Raw genomic sequence first — 21,275 nt, 5'->3', positions numbered from 1 at the left:
CTCTCCCCTCCCTGACAGAACATGTATCAGGGTAAACCCACAGGGCAGTTGGCTCAGAGACTAACATTGTGAAATACAGCGACTGGACTGGAGCCAAGGATACATTACTAATATCACACCAACAGGAGGTGCTGTTGTATAACAACACAGTGGAGGCAGGCTATTTGTCCACATGATAAAGCATGCTTGGTAAGGCAGTATAGTTTACAGTGCAGAAAGCTATAATGGCTCTGAGAGGCCACATATCCTCAATGCAGCTTCTTAAAATAACTGTCAACATCAATATTAATGTAGTCTATTGCCACTATAGAACTAACACTTTACATTGAGGGAGGGAAGACAGAACTGTCACTGAGGGAGTTACAGTGCCTTCAGAAAGTATTTGTACCCCTTGACTTATTCCACAGTTCGTTGTGTTACAGCCTGATTTCAAAATTGATAAAATGTCCCCGTCTACACACAATACCCCATAATGACAAAGTGAAAACATGTTATTGAAATTTTTGCAAATGATTTGAAAATGGTATGTATTGGTCCTCTGTAGCTCAGCTGGTAGAGCACGGCGCTTGTAACGCCAAGGTAGTGGGTTCGATCCCCAGGACCACCCATACACAAAACATTTTTTAAAAAAATGTATGCACGCATGACTGTAAGTCGCTTTGGATAAAAGCGTCTGCTAAATGGCATATTATTAAAATGAAATACAGAAATATATAATTTACATAAGTATTCACACTCCTGAGTCAATACTTTGTAGAACACCTTTGGCAGCGATTACAGCTGTGAGTCTTTCTGGGTAAGTCTCTAAGAGCTTCCACACTGTGATTGTGCAACAATTGTCCATTATTCTTTTTACATTTCTTCAAGTTCCGTCAAATTGGTTGTTGATCATTGCTAGACAACCATTTTCAGGTCTTGCCATAGATTTTCAAGAAGATTTTATTCAAATCTGTAACTTGGCCACTCAAGAACATTCACTGTCTTCTTGGTAAGCAACTCCAGTGTAGATTTGTCCTTGTGTTTTAAGCTATTGTCCTGCTGAAAGGTGAATTAATCTCCCAGTGTCTGGTGGAAAGCAGACTGAACCAGGTTTCCTCTAGGATTTTGCCTGTGCTTGGCTCCATTCCATTTCTTTTTTATGCAAAAAAAACTCCCCAGTCCTTAACAATTACGAACAATGCAAATAGTCCAGGTAGCCATTTGATTAGCTGTTCAGCAGTCTTATGGCTTGGGGATAGAAACTGTTAAGAAGCCTTTTGGAACTTGACTTGGCACTCTGATACCACTTTCCGTACGGTAGCAGAGAGAACAGTCTATGACTAGGGTGGCTGGAGTCTTTGACCATTTTTAGGGCCTTCCTCTGACACCGCCTGGTATAGAGGTCCTGGATGGCAGGAAGCTTGGCCCTACTGATATACTGGGCCGTATGCACTACCCTCTGTAGTGCCTTGCGGTCGGAGGCCGAGCAGTTGCCATACCAGGTGGTGATGCAACCAGTCAGCATGCTCTCGATGGTGCAGCTGTAGAACAGTAATGTGCTGTATTGGATTTGCCCCAAACATAACACTTTGTATCCAGGACAAAAAGTTAATTCCTTTCCCACATTTTTTGCAGTATTACTTGTTGCCAACAGGATGCATGTTTTGAAATATTTGTATTCTGTAGAGGCTTCCTTCTTTTCACTGTGATTTAGGTTAGTATTGGTCCCTCCTATAGCTCAGTTGGTAGAGCTTGGTGCTTGCAACGCCAGGGTTGTGGGTTTGATTCCCACAGGGGGCCAGTATGAAAAATGTATGCACTCACTAACTGTTAGTCGCTCTGGATAAGAGTGTCTGCTAAATGACTAAAATGTATTGTGGAGTAATTACAATGTTGTTGATCCATCCTCAGTTTTCTCTAATCACAGCCATTAAACTTTGTAACTGTTTTAGAGTCAACATTGACCTCATGGTGAATTACCTGAGCGGTTTCCTTCCTCTCTGGCAACTGAGTTAGGAAGGACACCTGTATCTTTGTATTGATACACCATCCAAAGGTTAGTTAATAACTTCACCATGCTCAAAGGGATATTCAATGTCTGTTTTATTTTTATTTTTTTACCCATCTACCAATAGGTGCCCTTCTTTGCGAGGCATTGGAAAACCTCCCTGGTCTTTGTGGTTTAATCTGTGATTGAAATTCACTGCTTGACTGAAGGACCTTACAGATAATTGTATGTGTGGGGTACAGAGATGAGGTAGTCATTCAAAAATCATGTTTAACATTATTATTGCACACAGAGTCCATGCAACTTTTTATGTGACTTATTAAGCACATTTTCTCTTGAACTTTAAACTTACCATAAGAAAGGGTTTGAATACTTATTGACTCAATACATTTCAGCTTTTCATTTTTTATTAATTTGTAAAATTTTCTAAAAACATAATTCCACTTTCACATTATAGGGTATTGTGAGTCGGTCAGTGACTGAAAAAAATCTCATTTTAAATTCAGGCTGTAACACAAAATGTGGAAAATGTCAAGGGGTGTGAATACTTTCTGAAGGCACTGTAATAATGAAGACACTACAATAACAGTTGTTGACAAGGTGGTAAGATTTGGTAATGAGACACCATTTATTGGGCCTGAAGGATAAAAAATAAATACAAATTAAACACGATCCACGTGAAAAGCAGCATGTACTGTAGATGTTAGATAATGAATGTTTTCACACCTTAATTACAGTACATCATTATAGATTGTAACAGTGTATACTGTTGTATGTGCGCATAATCGACCAGCATAAATCCCCTCATTCAACTTTAAAACACAATTTGGAGGGCAGATTACCTGTCAAATAACTTCACTAGTTTCTATCCAAATGAAAATAAGATATACGTATAATATATGTTACCACACTTCAACTGACATAATCAAACCACAACGTTTCCCTTTGCATAACTTGGAAGACAAGGAATGTAGAAATGTTGCAGGCTACTGTCTGCAATCAATGTATATGATCAAATGTACTTTAAAAGGTTAACTTTTTATTTTTAAACTCCGTATGAGTTTAAAGCTTACCGTATAACCAGTAGAAACAGGTCGCGCATATATTATGACGAAATTCGGTGACGTTTTTGTTTGTTTTGATGTTCGGCAGAGTTCGGCAGGGTTTTTTCCCCGGCTGTTCAACGCACACTTTTTTCTTGAGGCTGGTCGAAGTTCGGTAGCCAAAGTCTACGCCCCTTCGTCGGTGATTGGTCAACAATAGGGATTATTCAATGAAGTGTTTGTTGTCATTCAACGAGAGACGACTAGTTTTCATGCAGAAGTTTTCACTTGAGAAATACTGCACCAAAAACCTTAATGTAAAATTGCGCGACTAAGCAAAAACGCAATTAATTACAGATTTCTCTTAGATTAATTTGGACTAATTTGAGGAAGTGTACTGGGTATGGCGTCTCAAGAGGTAGCAACTGTAATATTGCCACTCTTTTCAAGCGAAGGTATTTTAAGGGAGTATGCGAACACAGACGTTCACTTCACCTAGCCGAGTTCTGATAGGAGCAAACCGAACCTATGTATACGGACGCCTTTCGTGTGTAAACTCCAACTGATCTCTGAAATTTCTTGCATGGAGACACAGCTAAGAACAGTTACCTGACATAAGGTCAAGAGAGATAGCTGAGCTTTCAGCTGGGGAGTAAACCAAGGCAAACCTGGAAGGCCTTAAGAGCAAAACTGGGAAAATAAGCACTTTTACACAATATAAATATTTTAGCATAGTAATCTTTTTCATTGTAAGGTACCTTTTTGTACGTTCAATGACCAGCATGTGAATACCACGGCCAATATAAGGCTGAAAATCAACAAACAGATATGTAAACAGATGTTATGGGTTACAACAACCAAATGGAGGTAAGGTGTGTGTCAGTGCTCTGATGCGCGATTCCAGTCCTATTAGGGGGCAGTCTCAGAGCATCTTCTCTAGGATTTCCTGGATCGGTTCCTGTGCGTTCCTCAGTCCATCCTTCCACTCCTGGGGTACAGATCCACCCGTGTACCCTGCCCTCGCCCCCAGCAGAGCCCCCAACGCAGAACCCCTGTTGCAGTTCTCTCCTGAACGACAACACACACATACACACTTTAGACTGACAGTTCCCAAAACACACACACCTTAAAACAGATTAATTGGCACCACATGCAAACAAACAAACTTACCGCCACAGTTGGTGTTTGCCAGGATCCCTCCATGAGGGTCGCTGTGAAACTCGTGTGCTAGGTAGAACATACTACTGAGGGCACCTATAAAGGACACACAAACACACTTCTATTAGACTCAGTGGACACTTGCATCACATACTTAAACATAACTAAATCACACTGCTGTGGATAGGTAGACAATGAGTAGAGAAAGACACCTCGGGTGTAGCAGGCCATGCCAAGCATTTCCACAGCATTCTGGTGAACCTTGAGCCTCTCCGCAGAAGAGGCTGGAAACCTGGCTGCTTTCTGTATGTAGGGCTTGCAGGTGTGCCATGCGTCCAGCTCAGGTGACTTGAGGGCGGCCTCAGCTTGCTGCTTCAGACACGCCCCGTTCAGAGTGGCATGGAGGGCTCGGGCGTACAGCGTCACATACTTCTCCACCTTGGGGTGGGGGTGGGTGAGCCGGACAAACTCTACCGCTGCAGACACCTGGGAGAGAAAGGACAGTAAAAGAGAGGGGGAGAGAGAGTGGGTGAGTTTCATTGGGAAAATCAATTTCTTGTGTTCTCTTCTCGCCTCCTTCTCAAAACCCATTGGATGAGAAGGTCAAAGGTCCTTCCCCTCTGACCTTCTCATCCAATGGGTTTTGAGATGAGGCGAGGAGAGAAGACACAAGGGATGAAGGAAATGCAATTGAGATTCTCCTATTCAAATGTTCCAAAAAGAGGTGGGTGCAACACTTGCAGCTTGGTCTTCATTGGCTGTGGCTGAAAGAAGGACAAAGGGGATAGCCATGGGGATGCAGCCAATAGCGTCTAGCTGGCTGTCGGGGACTGACACGTTCATCTTCTGCTGGTAGCGCTGCTCTGCAAACTCCAACACCTGGAACACATAGACAAGACATAACAACACCTGGAACACATAGACAAGACATGACAACACCTGGAACACATAGACAAGACATGACAAAACCTGGAACACATAGACAAGACATGACAAAACCTGGAACACATAGACAAGACATGACAAAACCTGGAACACATAGACAAGACATGACAAAACCTGGAACACATAGACAAGACATGACACAACCTGGAACACATAGACAAGACATGACAACACCTGGAACACATAGACAAGACATGACCACACCTGGAACACATAGACAAGACATAGACAAGACATGACATAACACCTGGAACAAAGACAAGACATGACACCTGGAACGATAGACAATACATAAACAACACCTGGAACACATAGACAAGACATAAACAACACCTGAACACATAGACAAGACATAAACAACACCTGGAACACATAGACAAGACATAAACAACACCTGGAACACATAGACAAGACATAAACAACACCTGGAACACATAGACAAGACATAGACAAGACATGACATAACACCTGGAACACATAGACAAGACATGACACCTGGAACACATAGACAAGACATTACATGACACCTGGATCACATAGACAAGACATAAACAACACCTGGAACACATAGACAAGACATAAACAACACCTGGAACACATAGACAAGACATAAACAACACCTGGAACACATAGACAAGACATAGACAAGACATGACATAACACCTGGAACACATAGACAAGACATGACACCTGGAACACATAGACAAGACATTACATGACACCTGGAACACATAGACAAGACATAAACAACACCTGGAACACATAGACAAGACACACTGTGAGACACTGTCTGGTTAGGTGTGTAACATCGTATGTATGCATGCATGTGTGTGTGTGTGTATTACCTTGCTGGAAGAAGTGGGTCTGGGGTCCTGCCAGTCGGAGAAGAATGCTCTGTGGAAGGACTCTGCGTAGGTGTCTCCATGTGTTCCTGGCGTGGTCATGAAGTGTATGTAATCAGCTAGCACCGCCCCCCTCGCCGCTGACTCTGCCACGCTGGCAAACATCCCCCCTGTCAGGGCCTGTGCCACCCTCAGGGAGCAGATGGCATTCAGGGTGCTCTCACCTGCCTGCAGACCTGCACAGAGATAGAGGTATATTTAAACGATTAATTGATGATGTGTATTGTCAATAATTATTTTCCTTACAGAACCGCTTTTAAAGATATATACAGACCAAGGTTAGAGACTGTTCCTTTTTTCATTTCGTTACATTCATTCGTGAGATTAAGTGAGTAGTGAGTACCTTGGTGATAGTGGACCGAACCGCCTGATGCCTTCCAGAACTTGAGCTTGTTATGGAGGATTACGTTCCCCACAACATGGGGTCTGTTATCGCCAGAGGACCATGCAGTGCGACCACTCCCTGCTATGGACCGGAGAGACAGATTAAGATTAAAGACTAACTCAAAATGTTTGACTGTACCTATTGACAGTTTGAGGAACATCAGGTGAAGAATGAATGCCATGTCATAATTCATGACCAATAACCATCTCACCTAATTTTCAAATTCAATAAAGGGTGATGTTAACATACCTGAGTTGGAGAGGGTGAGGATGCTGGACGGGTGTTTGTTCTTGGGTGCGTTGAAGCCAGTGATCCATCCTCCAAAATCTCTCTTGATGTCATCGATGTTGTAGTACCAGTGCACGGGCATGGACATGGCGTCGGCCGCACACATTCCCCACAGCGCCTCTCCCACCGACCTTCGCACCTGGGTCATCTCTGCTGGACTGGTGGTGTTACTTCAGAAATCAAACACAAATACCTGCATATTTAGATAATAATAGTAGTCTATGTTCAGATGGGATTACCTGTGGCTACTGGTGCTCCAGGAGGCTATATAGGTCTGCGAGCTGTAATAAAGAGTTCAAACGTGGACATAGACAGGACAGAATTCCTTGACATTGTTTGGAGTGGTATAATAAACAGATCCTGTCCTACCGTATAAATGTCAAATTGTAGAATGATCCTCACTATCTTGAAGGTGTAGTTCCTGCAGCTTGTATGAACACCAGAATACTCATAATCATTTCGATATAGAACTTGCGTAAGTTCATTATTGCTGTGTTACAAAACTACACAGGGTCGTATTCAGTTGACAGCAAACCGACCGAAACGGGGCGCGACTACCTGAACTTGTCCAATAAGAAACTCGATGACGTTGCAAAATGTTTCGGTTGCACTAATGAATACGACCCAGAAAATAGCCGCCTACATAACCAGAGTCTGACATAACTACCAAACGACATATTGTAACCGTCAGACAATCAACTCTCGCCAACTGTGCATAGGTCCCTCAACTTGCAAGATGACGAACATTAAAGTCGAAGAATGTTTCATATTCGTAGCGAAATTTAACTGTTTAATGGTGCGCAGTGGGTCAATTCATAAAAAGCGAATGGCGAATTGAAAACCCAATTAACAATGTCAAATGAAAATATTCAGTGTCAAAAATGAGACCTTATTAAATATTGGGAAAAAATGACTCAAGCGAATGTAAATTTGGTCAATTCATCTGATTCCATTCCTTTGTTACGCAACTGTGGATTTGCAGATCGGTAATATGTTAGATTGGTCTTCTCGAGGAACAAAACAGTGAACTGCATTGTGGGTATTATAATTTCATCAATGGAAGTAGACAAAGTCAAATGTCTCGATACCATCAGGGATAAATAGATAAGGCAGTAGGTACAGTAGCTTATGTTTTGAACGAACTGTAAGTTGGGGTCGACACTTATATAATAATGTTTTTTGCAAGCAACTTCCTGAAATCAATGCATGCAGCATATCCAAGATAGCTAGAGATCTAGCTAACGTTAAGTTACTTACGACATCCTTACGGGTGTACGTTAGCCAGTAGTACTAGCTAGGCCATTGACTTGGGATACCAACAATATAAATGTAGCTAGGTGGGTCTTTGGTAGGCTATATATCCGGCATAATATTGACTATGCGCTTAGCCAATTGCACATTTTCTTAGCAGGTATCAGAGGAATTTATAATCAGCTGACCATCCATCAACATTGAAAATGGATGGGTCAGAGAAAACAGAAGTTGGTGAGGCATTTTCACTTATACCGTTGTATTGTTTCTAGTTTCACATCTAATCCAGTTTGAAAGATGAAACCAGTTGTTGTTGGAGATCATCACCCAAATGATTTGTTCCTGACATGATTTTTTTGCTCTGATTTCAGTGAGGGCAAAGTCATTCTGGGTACAGGTGGATGTGGAACAAGCATTTGATGAGCTGTATGAATATCTGACACACCTGAAGCATGCCATCAAGACCTGCACTGCTACAGACAGAGGTACCATATATACATCTCACACACACACACACACACACACTCTGGCCGTTGATGCAACAATTGTTCTGTTTCTGTTTTAGAATATGTCCAAGGGATGAATATGATTACGTTATTAGATTCCGGGCTGATTGTGACACCGGCAACTACAGCCACAGCTACAACTACAGCCCCTGCCACTGGGAATGAGTCTTTTGTGGAGGTGGTTATTGGTGCAGGTACATAGCCTACTTCACACCCAGTATATCATTATAGTATCACTGACTGTGAGGTTTGGATTGATTGGATCCAAACGTGGTCTCTGAGCTATCCCAAAATCTCAGTTTGCTGCTAGCCTAACATCTCCCCAACATCTGTCTCCACCACACAGAAATCCTCACAGTTTCAGTCCCTGATATTGACGATCCCCAGACTCCACTGCCCCCCCAGCAGACAGAGCCCGTCTCCCCTCCCTCACCCCTTCGTTATGACGGCTCCATCCTCCCGCTGTCGCCCCCCTACCCCAACAGAGAGGACCTCATGGCCCCCCTGGTGCCCCTCCAGCTCCCCTACCAGCTCCATACCTGCAGCCAGGCCTGTGTGCCCCACCTGCCCCCGTCCGCACACCACTTCCGGGGCCACAACCCTCTCAGGATCCCCCTACTCTGCTCCTTCCAGCGGCAGTGTGCTGCCACCCCACCTTTCACTAAAGTGATTGAGACCGATTGTGATGAGACTGAACCAGACTCTAAGGGGGAGAGCTCTGAGAATTCTCAGGGTGCAGAGTTGGACTCTGAGGTCACAGGGCAGGGCGTTGTTTATAAGGCTCCCTGTGGGCTGAGTCTCTGCACCCCAGGGGAGGTGTTATGTTTCCTGGTTGCCACTGAGAGTCACGACGTCCTGCAGGTGGACGACTTCACCTTTGACCCCCTGGTGCAGTTGGAGTGTCTGCGGCCACCGCAGTGGCGCCCACCCGGGCCGGCCGAGAGGGACCTGAGCCGGGGGTCAGAGCCAACTCCGGTGGAGTTGTGCCTGGGGGAGGAAGGAGTGCGGCCGGAGGACTTCCGCTACAGGAAGGAGCGTTGGCCTCACGGCTGTTTCCTCAGTTCGGGCCCGCTGTTCACCACCTGCTGTGACTGCACTGACGGCTGTGGTGACGCGGAGAGCTGCGCCTGCGCTCGGCAGACCGGCGGCAAACACTACTCCCACCAGAGGCTGTCTGAGCCTGTGCCTAAAGGGTGAGTTGGGCTGGGCGTCTGGGCCTTGTCAGCAATCCTGTTGTGTTAATGTCCTCTGTGTATCTATTGTGCCTGGAGAGTGCATGCCATTACCAACTACTCATGAGATATGTATCTGTGTGTGTTTGTGTGTGTTAGGCTGTACGAATGCGGTCCGTGGTGTGGGTGTGACCGTGGCAGGTGCCAGAACCGTGTGGTTCAGCGGGGTCTGCGCGTCCGGCTGCAAGTCTTCCCCACCGGAGACAAAGGATGGGGGGTGCGTTGCCGTGATGACCTGGACAGGGGCACCTTCGTGTGCACGTACGCAGGTAGGGGAAAGTGACAGTTTGGTCCTGTACGCTTAAAGGAATTGTTCAGCGAAAATCAGCATATTTGCATAAGAGCTATCCCTTTAATAAAGGCTGAACTGTGGATCCAAATCAAGGATCTGAAACATTATTAGCTTCCCTTTTCTTCCTTCCAGGTGTAGTTCTCAGGGCAGGCCTAGATTCCGACAAGCCCCTCCCACCCAAGCGCCAGAAGACGGAGCTTCCCTCCGACGACGAGGTGGAGGTGGTGGATGAGTGGCTGGCACCGGCAGGAGAGGGACGGGCGCATGCAGAGACCCTGGAGCCCTCGCCCCCCTGCTCACCTCCTGACGGGCTTCATGTGCCCGTTATCCAGAGGCCCGGGGTGGAGCTTTCTTCACAGATACAAGCTGTGTTGGTGGGGAGCGCCCTGCCAGCCCAACCTCTCACAGGTACTGGAAACTGGGCCAGCGGCTGCTTCAGGGGGCTTCATGGTTCCATTAGCCTGGTTACACCAGACTGACTGCTGCAATCACCATTGTTTCACTGGTTTAACCAGGCTATGGTTCCCAATGATGAACACTGAGAAACAAGGTATTGTGGGGCCCAGAAAATATGCAATCTCACTTATTTTCTTTCCTGTTACAATTTTCATTCTTCAGGCATGGAGGTTGAGGAGGGGCTGGAGCAAGAGAATGGGGTACAGAAGCCACAGTTGAATTCCGAACCAGACTTGAAAGAAGTGGACATGAAAGAAGTGGACATGAAAGAAGTGGATGTGAAACTGTCTGTGTCCACAAGCACAAGCCCCCAAAAACTGGGCCCAAAGCAGAACCCTATGGAGCACCTGTATTACGTAGATGCCACGAAGGAGGGGAACGTGGGAAGGTTCATAAATGTAGGTGTATGACTGTGACCTATAGTCTATCTACTCCCATTCTTTAACCCACCACCTCATAACCTCTGACCTCTTGTCTCTACAGCACAGCTGCGACCCCAACCTATTTGTGCAGAACGTCTTCACTGACTCTCATGACCCAAACTTCCCCGTCATCGCCTTCTTCACCAGCAGGTAAGTGTCCGGAATGGTCTCTGCTCTCTGATGGGTAATGATTGAGAGATAAAACTACGCGATTGGGTTGATAAATCAGTACCAACAGTAGATTGTGCTTTTTCTATGTTTTCTTGCAGAGTGGTGAAGGCGGGGACTGAGTTGACCTGGAACTACTCCCACAGCCCTGACAGTGACCCGGAACAGGAAGTGACATGTCAGTGTGGATGTGAAGGCTGTCAGGGACTGCTGGCCTGAACCTTGAGATTAACACAGAAACAAAATATTCCATTATAGCCTGCTCCTACATAGTCAGTGCTGTAACCAAATCTGCCTTCGGACCAGGCCACAATGACCCCAAGATGTGTATGATAGTGGACAACCAGTTATGCCTTGCCCTCATCACCTTTGTTTATTAACCTGTAAATGGTCCTTTGTATACTGAACAAAAATATAAACGCAACATGCAACAATTTCATTGATTTTACTGAGTTACAGCTCATATGAGGAAATCAGTCAAGTGAAATGAATTAATTAGGCCCTAATCTATGGATTTCACATGACTGGGAGTACAGATATGCATCTGTTGGTCACAGATACCTTTTTCAAAAATGGGCCTCAGGATCTCGTCACAGTATTTTTGTGCATTCAAATTGCCATCAATAAAATGCAAATGTGTTTGTTGTCCATAGCTTATGCCTGCCCATACCATAACCCCACCGCCACCATGTGGCACTCTGTTCACAACATTGACATCAGCAAACCGCTTGCCCACACAACACCATACACGTGGTCTGGTGTTGAGGTTGGTTGGACGTACTGCCAAATTCTATAAAATGACGTTGGAGGCGGCTTATGCTAGGGAAATGAACATTAAATTATCTGGCAACAACTCTGGTGGCAGGTAGCCTAACGGTTAAGGGCGTTGGTTCGAATCCCCAAGCCAACTAGGTGAAACGTCTGTCGATTTGCCCTTGAGCCAGGCACTGAACCCTAATTGCTCCTGTAAATCGCTCTGGATAAGAGCTGCTAAATGACTGAAATATGTTTTTTAAAATATTCCTGCAGTCAGCATGCCAATGGCATGCTCCTTCAAAATTTGAGACATCTGTGGCATTGTGTTGCGACAAAACGGCACATTTGAGTGGCCTTTTGTCCCCAGCACAAGGTGCACCTGTGTAATCATGCCATTTAATCAGATTTTTGATATGCAACACCTGTCAGGTGGATGGATTATCTTGGCAAAAGAGAAGTGCTCACTAAACAGGGATGTAAACATATTTGTGCAGAATGAGATAAGCTTTTTGTGTGTAATTAACATTTCAGCTCATGAAACATTGGACCAACACCATAAATGTTGCATTTATATTTTTGTTCGGTGAAGCTCAGTTGGTAGAGCATGGGGCTGCTTGAAACGACAGGGTGGTGGGTTCGATTCCACCCATATGTAAAATGTAGGCACGCATGACAAAATCTCTTTGGCTAAAATAATCTGCGAGATGGCATATTTTATTAGAAATTAGCACATAATTTATGACGTCCACCATTGAGCCAAATAAAGTTGTGTAGATAAGAGTTGTCATTTAACGGTTTTAGTGGACCAGTTCAGGCAGAGGACTGAGTGTTTTCAAACTAAGACCTGTAGAAATGTAAAGCAATTGAAGTGGTTCAACTTTCTCGGTATGGAGGACTAAAAGTGCCACAATTAAATAAATAAATACACCATTAAATAATTACTTAAATGTGTCATTAATTAATTAAAATTAGAATTAAATACATAAATGTGTAATTAAATGTATCATTAATTAATTCAAATACCGATTCATTTTATGTAAAATACATATATAATTATTTCACTATTTACATTTACATTTCATGATCCTGCATTGCAGTGACTCATGAATTACTTAAAACTGTCAAACTGACCCATCAAAGTCAGTGGGCGGGGCTAACGCGAATCTAGTCTGATCCATTGCTTTGGTCTGAAGTAGAGTAGGCCAACCTGGATAGAAACAATGGAGGATCTCCGTGAACTTTCCAGGGAGTTGGTTAGAGACATTTTAAACTTAGCAGAGGATGTAGAAGCAGGACCTGCTGACCCAGAGCATGTAGCTAGTAAAGCAGAGGAACTTATTGAAGTTGTTGGAGTCATTTCCGCACTTTCCGACGAAGATATCGACCACAGAGTGATTGCAAATCTAGAAGAAGTTGTCCACCGCTTCTCTGGTACCAGGGCACTTCAGGCCCAACACACACAGGGACCGGGGCGTTTGGCGTTTGACATACCGAGTGCAGTTCTGGAGCATTAACTTCTTTGTGGAGTTCCCGCAGTTCAAATTTGCAGCGATGTTCGGTGTGTCAAAGAGGACCATCAGGAGGCGCATGCAACAATACAGTTTAAGGTATTTACACTAAATTCATGAGTTTTCTGTTTATGAATTGCTGCTCTCATACACTCGGAAAGAATATGACGTTTAAGGTAACATTACTTGATGTTGTGTTTTTCTTGTTTGTACAGAAAGACAGATCTCTATTCAGCTGTGAATGATGAGGAGTTAGACCGTATTGTAAGTGAAATTCACAGAAGTCATCCAAACACCGGCTACAAGCTAATGCGTGGTCACCTGAATGCAAGAGGTGTGCATGTTCCAAGTGAGTAGATAATAATATGGGCATTATTTAAATGTATTTTTAATTTGGAGCTCTGCCCCTTTGAAAGGTGAAGGAAGCCCGCTTATGGAAAGACATCAACCTGTGAGCTGTAGTTTCTACAGTGCATACTATGCAAAGCTGTATTATTTTAAAAAACTGAATAAGTAACATTTCATTTCTCACTGCCTTGGTGACCAAAAATAACAATCTTGTGTAAGGACATGTCAAACTAGTTTTAAGTACAAGACTGATTATGCTTGTCATCCATTCAGGTTCCTGAAGAATATGGGATCGATTGGAACGGACCTCACTGCCTTCATCGAGGCACTGTGTCAGTCCCCGAGGTTCAGCTGGCCCGTGAGCTCTCAGATGAAGAGGTTGCAATTTTGCCAGCTCCAGGAGTTTCTGTTACTGATGCACTTAGACTATATGTAGAGACTGTGGAAGTGTTATCAAGAATCTTAGACTGATGTCCAACCCATGTTTTTATTTGTTGTGTTAGAACAAGCAAGGAAAAACTGAAAGTTTACTTTCCTTTTAAAAGAAAGGAAAAAAAGCTGTTTCTTTGAAGCTTCCTGTCTCATTATGGTCCACAGAATGACTAACATGAATGCTGTACTGTTAGCACTGAAGGTGCAGAACAGTTTGATTTTAGTAAATGGAAGAAAAAAAAGTCAACTACTGCACAGTGTGTTAATGTTTTCAAAGACACTGAACTTGTGTCAATTCATCTGAACTGTGTATGCATTGACATTAGGGCTGGGCAATATGGAGAAAATCAAATATCACATTTTTGACCTAACACCTTGATGTCGATATTGCAACGATATTGTAAGGTTGACAATTGGTGCATTCACAAAATATCTTCCACATTTAGATTTCGGATAAATAACTATCATATTGTGGATATAATGACTAAGTGGTAAAAGGCAAATAATAGAACAGCTAGAACAGTCTGGTAAGTTCAGAAAATGACATCACTTTACTGTAATGCAGCCTTTGAAACCAGGAAAAGACTAAACTTACCATGTAACGATATTACACTTCTTCAAAATCTAATGGTGCTTTTCCATTACATGGTACCTACTCGCCTCGTCCTAAAATCTGCAATGGGAAACGGACGCACAGCGAGTCGAGGCGAGTCAAGTAGGTACTGGTAATGGAAAAGCACCTTAAGACGATATCTAGTCTTATATCACGATAGATATAATATTAAAATATTGCCCAGCCCTAATTGACGTCTGAAAAAACTTAAACAAGCCCAAATCCAGTACTTTTTATGGCAGCGACAAGTGCTTTCTCAAAGTCCATGTAGAGTTTGAAATGAGCTGGCAGCTTTAGGGTTTCAAAGCATGTGGAGGACGTAGGAAGGGTTCCCCCAGAAATCTCCACTCTCAGTTCAGGAGGAAGCATCTCCCAGCCAACCCAGAATGTCAGCAGCTGGGCCAGGGTACCTGATGAAGCTAAAAGTCATAAAATGGATTAAAGACATTTAGTTCAACTGTAATTGATCATATCTATCCATGAGACATAGAAGCATTTGTAAAGAGAGAAAATAAGGTTTATACCTGTTTCAATGAACATCCTTAGAAAGCCAGTGATGCGGCAGGTGGTGTCTAAGTCAAAGTCTTCATCATCACTGTCCTCAACTGGCCATGTGATTTTTTCTAGGAGCATCTTAAAGAAAACAAAAATTGTAATTTAAAAAAAGGGAGAACTTATTTTGGTGAAGGACTATGCAGATCAAAATCTTAGAAAATTGAAAAATATCCATCTCAGTCATTGAAAATACACGTAAATTCATCAAGTTAAGTCACAAATATAACTAAATTACTGACTTACCTGGGGTGTGAACTGCATTTCAGCCATTTTGGGGAAAAGAAGTGGTACAACATCCGGCCTAGATGTCAGCAGGGGCCATACCATCACATCTTTCAGTCCCTTTCTCAACTGTTTAATTTGGCGCATGGTCCTCCCAACGACCTAAGAGACAGACCGACCCATATTACAGCCCAAATCCTTAACCCAAATTTGACAAAAGTTGGCACAGTAGGAAAAATGTTAATAAACACAATAAAGTGCTTTATAAAAATCCATTAAAACTCTAGTACTTAAACTCTCGTGTTAACATAACAAGCCAGGGTTCACAACACATTCTATAATTTCAACAAGTACAGCGATGAATTCTGTCACTTAACCAGCAGGAACTCACTGCATGGAGTAGAAGTTTGTTATGTAGCCATCTCCGATTTGTTTTGGTGACTGCCGGAAGATCCCAAGACATGGAAAGATCTGAAACTGTGTCCTTCTGTTCCGGTGTAAGATCTTCATGTTCAAGCTAGAATTAAGACCATACAAGTTATTATATCTGCCCAAGCAATATTTTTTACATGGCAAAGTTTCTTTTAGGTTACATACCAGTTCTATGATGCTCCTGATGTGCAGATCAGGGCAGTCTTCTGTAACAACGGTAGCCATTTCAGGGTCCCCATTGAACAGTACATGAATTACAGCAGGACTTAGTCCTGTGACATGGGGACCATCATGCAGAAAGGTGTGGCCCAACATCCTTCCTGCAACCCGGAAGAGGTTGCTTTCAATAAGTGCCTCTGATGCTGCTGGAACAAGATGGTCAGGTTCACCCTCAAATAGCAGTGTTTGGCCCATTCCTCCTGTAAAGTACCAAGAGAGCAGGGAATAAAGTCACAACAATTAACCTCTTAAATACATTAAATAAAAATGTATGATAGATAGATAGATAGATAGATAGATAGATAGATAGATAGATAGATAGATAGATAGATAGATAGATAGATTACATCATACTAGTGGCGATTACTTGGCCTGTGGTATTGCTGCTTGTAGAATTCACTTAAACCAAATTGTAGCCTACTCCAAAATGACTTACAGAAGGACCCCAAACCACTTCAAATTCAATTCCCCTGTATACCCTACTACAGACTTACCTGACACAAAACATTGCCCACCGGCCCTCCGCTAAACAGCACATATCCGCGTTCATCAACCACCAGAACGTACGTGTACGCGTGTGTGTGTGTGCGCGCGCATAGAGAGAGGCGGTGTAGAGTGAGTCACGACACAAACAGGTGCTCAGTCAGCGTTGCATGCAGTGTGAGAATGGCAAGCAGCAAGAGCGGCAAAAGCCAATGTGTGCTTCTTTTACCTATATATGTAACGCTATCTTTTGCGTTTATCCAAACGTCGTCAAACTTGGCACTGCACTTACTCGTGACCAGAGCAAGACACCTGTCAAGTTTGAAATCCATCAGACTAACTGAGAGACATGCGCTACAGACAGACATTTCTGCAATTTATAGATGGATTAACCTTCAAAAAATTAGTAAGATACTTACCAAGATCTAGACTGAATCCAAACTGGAGTTTGGATATGATTGTTGTCATAAAGTACCGCATCACTCCCTCTCCGATAGCAACATCACCTGAAATAAAATACTGATAATAACACTGGAAAAAAAGTGGCGGCCTAATACAGGTAACTGGATTTGGTAACATTTAACAAGAAAGGGAGAAAAACTTCTATTGGCTGTAATTCTAGAATAGCATCCTTAATATTGATTATTCCAGATAACAAGAGTATATTGTGCACAATATTCACATACATACATATAACATTTTTATCAATTATATAATTTTGTGCATTCCATTCTCCCATTTAACAATTACATATAAGCTACTTGAGTGGTATAAACTGTACTGATGTATTTATATTATAAATGTTATATTACTTACCAACCAGAGTACAATGAAGTGGACATGCCCATTCTTGCTGCTGTTTATAGAATAAGAGAAGCTCCCGTTCCCTGTCCTCTTCAGAGTCCCTTACATCCATCTTCATTCTAAGTGGTTTCCCAGTTGCATGTTCCCTTAGCAGATTCTCTTTGAAAACTTTGGCAGCTTGAGTGGGTTCTTTAATAAGCTTCCATTCTAAACAAACAACAACAATAAAGTTATCTATTACAGAGAGACATATTGTGAGTTGGCATGTTACCTGCATATACAGATATCCTCTCACTCTACAGAACAGGAGGAAAATTCTGTTCATTTCACTGACAAAACGTGAGACCCAACATCTTCAGAACCTGTCACAACGCTGAGTTGACATAAAAACAGCACTACTAAACAACTACAACTAAATATTAGAAAAATAGAAAAACCCAGTTGCATGTTATTAATTGTCTGTAACTGTATTATCTTATCTAATTATATCCTACAGGTGTTATCTTTCTATTAACTTTTCAGTTACACACAATCTTATAGCAACACTATTGTGATGACACAAACCACTGTCTGTTTCTTTGCGATCCAACTCCTCGTTGACAATCACTGCCGGTACTACTGCACTCTCAGCTGATGTTTCAGGCCTCACTGGAACACTGTCACTGACTAGGGCTGTCTCACTATCATTTTCTTCACTTTGGCCTCCCTCTTGTTCTCTTTCTGATTCCTGCATGGGTGTCCTTGAAGTTAACACAATTGAAATGATGGTCATACTCGCTTATTTGTGTGCACAACAATAAGAGAGACATATTCCCAAAGAAAATAAATTATGCTACCCTTGCATTGCTTTAAGAAGTACATACCCATTGCAGCTCAATCTGTGCAGCTTCATCTCTGAAAAGGGAACTTCCTTCTGACAAGTGATGCAGGGGATGACTGGACCAGAGGCAGGACGTGAGCTCTCCTAACAACAACAACAAATGGCTTTTAATTAATGATTAAAAGTCACCAGTAATCTTTGTTTTGATTATGTATTAAACTAAGTCTCTGTAAATGTATGTACACAATCTAAGGGTAGATCCTGTTGAAGTGGACGTATGTTGATTGTAGCCTGTCCAATCATCGTCGATGGATCTTTCAGATAGGCAAGGGTGTATCCAGTGCTGGGACACTGAAGCAACGCAAGATTTCGACTGCGAGTAGATCCTACAAGTTTTAGAAATTCAAAGCCTCCCCCTTGTTGGAGCTTCGGAAACACTTCCATCAGTTTATTTGTTATAACCATGGGATCGTGGTCATTCCCTGGAGAAAAAAACAAAACAAAATCATAACTCACCTCACCTTAAATTAAGCAAATAAGCCTGTGATAACTATTATTGACACTATGAACACCAATTAAGTTTGAGTCACTATAAAAAGAAATGCAAATAATTTCAACAAGCCACAGACAGTACAAACTTTTTTTTACTTTTGGTAAATGCCTAGTTTGGCACTGACCTGAAAATGTTACTTTTTGCTCTCCAAGTCCTGAAGTAAGAAGTTCAGCTTTAAACAGTACGCTTGGAGTTTTATCCGCATTGTGGTCAGCCAAACAACAGACAGTGTGTGTGTAGCTTCTTCGGCTAACTTGGACTTGTGCTGGTCGTCTCGTCATATTCCTTCTGGCTCCAATGTTATATGGCGCAAAGAGCCTTGCTACCTCCGCTGCAACACAGAAAAACGTAACAGCTCAATGGTCACCAGTCAGCTAAAACAGCCTCTACTTCTATCTTGGGATGCTCAAGCCAGCTAACACCATTTAGCCGATTAGCGAACTAGCTAGGTTTATGCTTCCCCCCCCCCCCATTAACAATAAACGTGTCACGCACGAAGCATCATAATACCGCATGCAAATACATGTTCGAGTCGATCTAATTTAACCTACACGTGTGTCCCGAATCATTAAATAGTAGCACACCTGGCTAACATGAAATTACTTAGCTTACCTTGGACAGGTGTACGTGATTGAGCGGCCGGTATCTGCTATGACTGAGCTGCCGGAGTCACCGGTGCCGCGGGAGCCGTTGGACTTCTGCTCAGAGCTTCCTCAATCAAATTCGCTGCTTCTCTCAGCAGCTCCGGGCAACTTTTAGACATTTTGTCCTGCACCTCACACAGCGTCTCAACATTGGGGCTAGCAGGACCGAGTCTTCTTGATTTTTAGCCGTTGCAATGAAAGTACTGTTTAACCGTGTAACTAAACCAACGTAGAGGTGAATAGCGCCACCCAGTGTATTGGAATGTGTTCAGTAGCTCTGCATCAATCCATTATCCGGAATTGATTTGTCTTGGCTTGATGCAGAGGGTAACCAATCAGGCGTTAGGTTCCGCCTACCAACTTTTGATGGGTCAGTTTGACAGTTTTAAGTAATTCATGAATCACTCCAACGCAGGACCATGAAATGTAAATGTAAATAGTGAAATAATTATATATGTATTTTACATAAAATGAATCGGTATTTGAATTAATTAATGATACATTTAATTACACATTTATGTATTTAATTCTAATTTTAATTAATTAATGACACATTTAAGTAATTATTTAATGGTGTATTTATTTATTTAATTGTGGCACTTTTAGTCCTCCATATCTCGGAGGTTATGGAGTTGGAAATTCTTTCCACATCAAGACCATAGAATGCTTACATACAAGATACTACACTGTCAAAGTTGCGTCAATTCAAATCTGGTATCAGGAACAAAAGAGGTCAACACGACTTCTAAGGTATACTAGTTATTTTAATTAATGCAAAAACCTTCAATGGTAAATATGATGTTTCGTATATACGGGCTCTCTGATATGCCTCGCAGGACATTCCAGAGAACTAACACATTGCTCCAGAAAACAATACCCAAATACTCTGACAGAGGAAGTTTCCCACTTCTCTGCTGGCCAATTAGAGTAAAGACTTGAGCAGTTTAAACTATCTCAGCCAATCCGTTGATGCAGGGGGTTGCTCTCATCTCCTCGGCGCCATTTGTTACACACTCCAGGCAGACACAAGATTATCATAACAACCTGTCATAGTGAGAAGAGCCAGCTCCCTTAGACATCATTCCCATGTCAAAGGAAGACTCATAGATCACAATGAACCATTATAGTCTTGTATTTGAAGACACAATCCTTATCTTCTCTTCACATCAATCACAGCCTTGCCAGGTGTCACAGCCTACATTAGCCCAGTCAAGAATGCATTCTTTCTAAGTTAGTCATCCTATCAGTTTAGAAGAATAATAAATCCCTAATAACACCAATTGAAATCCCACGGCAAACTGAAACAAATGTAGGCCAACTAGGGTTTTAGTACAATACTTTTATTAGGAAACACTAAAATAAGTGCTCTTGCAGTAAAAACATTGTACATTTAAAACTATTGACACTGGATGTCTTTGGCAGTGCAGTCATCTCTAGACGCCTTGTCAGTCTTCGGGAGCAGCACGGCGTGGATGTTTGGAAGAACACCGATTTGGGACGCCGCCCAGTGTTCAGCTCATCATTGTTCCGCACAGCCAATTGGATGTGCCGGGGAGCAATGCGCCACTTGTGTCATGGGCTGCATTGCCCGACAGCTCCAGAATGTATGCACAGAGTAAACCAGGATGGCAGCGAGGTAGATTGCCGCGCGTGTGCGCCTCAGCAGACGGAGAATTTGGCCTACATAAAACTGGCGACCAGACCTAGCAGAGCGGCTTGTTGAAGTATTTTTGGTGACCGCTTTCTTTACACGACCAACCATCTTGGGGATTCTGAGAAGCAGAGTATTTAGTGTTTGTGGGCTGTTGAAATTATACACAGGTTTATTACATCATGGTAAGGCCCACTTAA

At 42.8% G+C, this 21,275-nt stretch overlaps 3 protein-coding genes and 1 long non-coding RNA gene across 12 annotated transcripts; 2 read left to right on the top strand and 2 right to left on the bottom strand.

Annotated features, from left to right (window-relative positions):
- Positions 1 to 2,591: 2,591 nt before the first annotated feature.
- LOC311109635 (uncharacterized protein) lies at positions 2,592 to 7,694 on the bottom strand. Its single transcript, XM_084152585.1, has 8 exons — positions 7,078 to 7,694; positions 6,670 to 6,878; positions 6,379 to 6,501; positions 5,979 to 6,211; positions 4,930 to 5,067; positions 4,401 to 4,674; positions 4,201 to 4,284; positions 2,592 to 4,098 (listed from the first exon to the last, which is right to left on the bottom strand). The coding sequence occupies exons 2-8, from the start codon at positions 6,854 to 6,856 to the stop codon at positions 3,953 to 3,955; spliced, it is 1,185 nt and encodes a 394-aa protein (XP_084008711.1). The 5' UTR covers positions 6,857 to 6,878; positions 7,078 to 7,694; the 3' UTR covers positions 2,592 to 3,952.
- Positions 7,695 to 7,740: 46 nt separating this feature from the next.
- On the top strand, positions 7,741 to 12,723 carry LOC311109628 (histone-lysine N-methyltransferase SETDB2-like). Of its 6 annotated transcripts, none has more exons than XM_084152567.1 (10): positions 7,741 to 7,820; positions 8,117 to 8,193; positions 8,331 to 8,444; positions 8,525 to 8,659; positions 8,812 to 9,658; positions 9,797 to 9,966; positions 10,122 to 10,397; positions 10,608 to 10,843; positions 10,929 to 11,017; positions 11,137 to 12,723. In XM_084152567.1, the coding sequence occupies exons 2-10, from the start codon at positions 8,166 to 8,168 to the stop codon at positions 11,252 to 11,254; spliced, it is 2,013 nt and encodes a 670-aa protein (XP_084008693.1). In that variant the 5' UTR covers positions 7,741 to 7,820; positions 8,117 to 8,165; the 3' UTR covers positions 11,255 to 12,723. The 6 variants fall into 6 exon arrangements, with proteins under 6 accessions (XP_084008693.1, XP_084008695.1, XP_084008698.1 ...); XM_084152569.1 differs by having other exon boundaries at positions 7,750 to 7,852; XM_084152572.1 differs by having other exon boundaries at positions 7,760 to 7,820; positions 10,934 to 11,017.
- A 120-nt stretch (positions 12,724 to 12,843) lies between these two features.
- On the top strand, positions 12,844 to 15,743 carry LOC311109638. The gene is made up of 3 exons (XR_014610616.1): positions 12,844 to 13,398; positions 13,515 to 13,648; positions 13,921 to 15,743. It is a non-coding gene; the product is annotated as an uncharacterized lncRNA (long non-coding RNA).
- On the bottom strand, positions 14,122 to 19,714 carry LOC311109632 (G2/M phase-specific E3 ubiquitin-protein ligase-like). 4 transcript variants are annotated; one of them, XM_084152579.1, is made up of 13 exons: positions 19,393 to 19,714; positions 18,905 to 19,111; positions 18,471 to 18,709; positions 18,271 to 18,371; positions 17,972 to 18,147; positions 17,420 to 17,614; positions 17,023 to 17,109; positions 16,067 to 16,320; positions 15,861 to 15,986; positions 15,491 to 15,631; positions 15,217 to 15,325; positions 14,888 to 15,111; positions 14,122 to 14,407 (listed from the first exon to the last, which is right to left on the bottom strand). In XM_084152579.1, exons 2-12 carry the CDS (start codon positions 19,059 to 19,061, stop codon positions 14,900 to 14,902), a joined length of 1,797 nt encoding a protein of 598 aa, XP_084008705.1. In that variant the 5' UTR covers positions 19,062 to 19,111; positions 19,393 to 19,714; the 3' UTR covers positions 14,122 to 14,407; positions 14,888 to 14,899. The 4 variants fall into 4 exon arrangements, with proteins under 4 accessions (XP_084008705.1, XP_084008704.1, XP_084008707.1 ...); XM_084152578.1 differs by having other exon boundaries at positions 14,122 to 15,111; XM_084152581.1 differs by lacking the exon at positions 17,972 to 18,147 and having other exon boundaries at positions 14,122 to 15,111.
- Positions 19,715 to 21,275: the final 1,561 nt, after the last annotated feature.

The sequence above is a fragment of the Coregonus lavaretus genome (genome assembly GCF_964263955.1).
Source record: "Coregonus lavaretus genome assembly, chromosome: 35".
NCBI lineage: Eukaryota > Metazoa > Chordata > Actinopteri > Salmoniformes > Salmonidae > Coregonus > Coregonus lavaretus.
This window is presented reverse-complemented; position numbering and strand designations above follow the sequence as displayed.

Bases quoted from the DNA above. Each gene is read 5' to 3' on its own strand.
- LOC311109628 (XM_084152567.1), top strand. From the start codon at position 8,166: ATGGATGGGTCAGAGAAAACAGAAGTTG. The intron at 9,659-9,796 runs GTGAGTTGGGCT...TGTGTGTGTTAG, and splicing joins TCTGAGCCTGTGCCTAAAGG to GCTGTACGAATGCGGTCCGT. The intron at 11,018-11,136 runs GTAAGTGTCCGG...GTTTTCTTGCAG, and splicing joins ATCGCCTTCTTCACCAGCAG to AGTGGTGAAGGCGGGGACTG.
- LOC311109635 (XM_084152585.1), bottom strand. From the start codon at position 6,856: ATGACCCAGGTGCGAAGGTCGGTGGGAGAGGCGCTGTGGGGAATGTGT. The intron at 4,285-4,400 runs GTGTCTTTCTCT...TGTCCTTTATAG, and splicing joins CATGGCCTGCTACACCCGAG to GTGCCCTCAGTAGTATGTTC. The intron at 4,099-4,200 runs GTAAGTTTGTTT...GTTGTCGTTCAG, and splicing joins GGCAAACACCAACTGTGGCG to GAGAGAACTGCAACAGGGGT.
- LOC311109632 (XM_084152578.1), bottom strand. From the start codon at position 19,061: ATGACGAGACGACCAGCACAAGTCCAAGTTAGCCGAAGAAGCTACACA. The intron at 15,632-15,860 runs GTGAGTTCCTGC...TCTGTCTCTTAG, and splicing joins ACAAACTTCTACTCCATGCA to GTCGTTGGGAGGACCATGCG. The intron at 15,112-15,216 runs GTATAAACCTTA...TATGACTTTTAG, and splicing joins AAGGATGTTCATTGAAACAG to CTTCATCAGGTACCCTGGCC.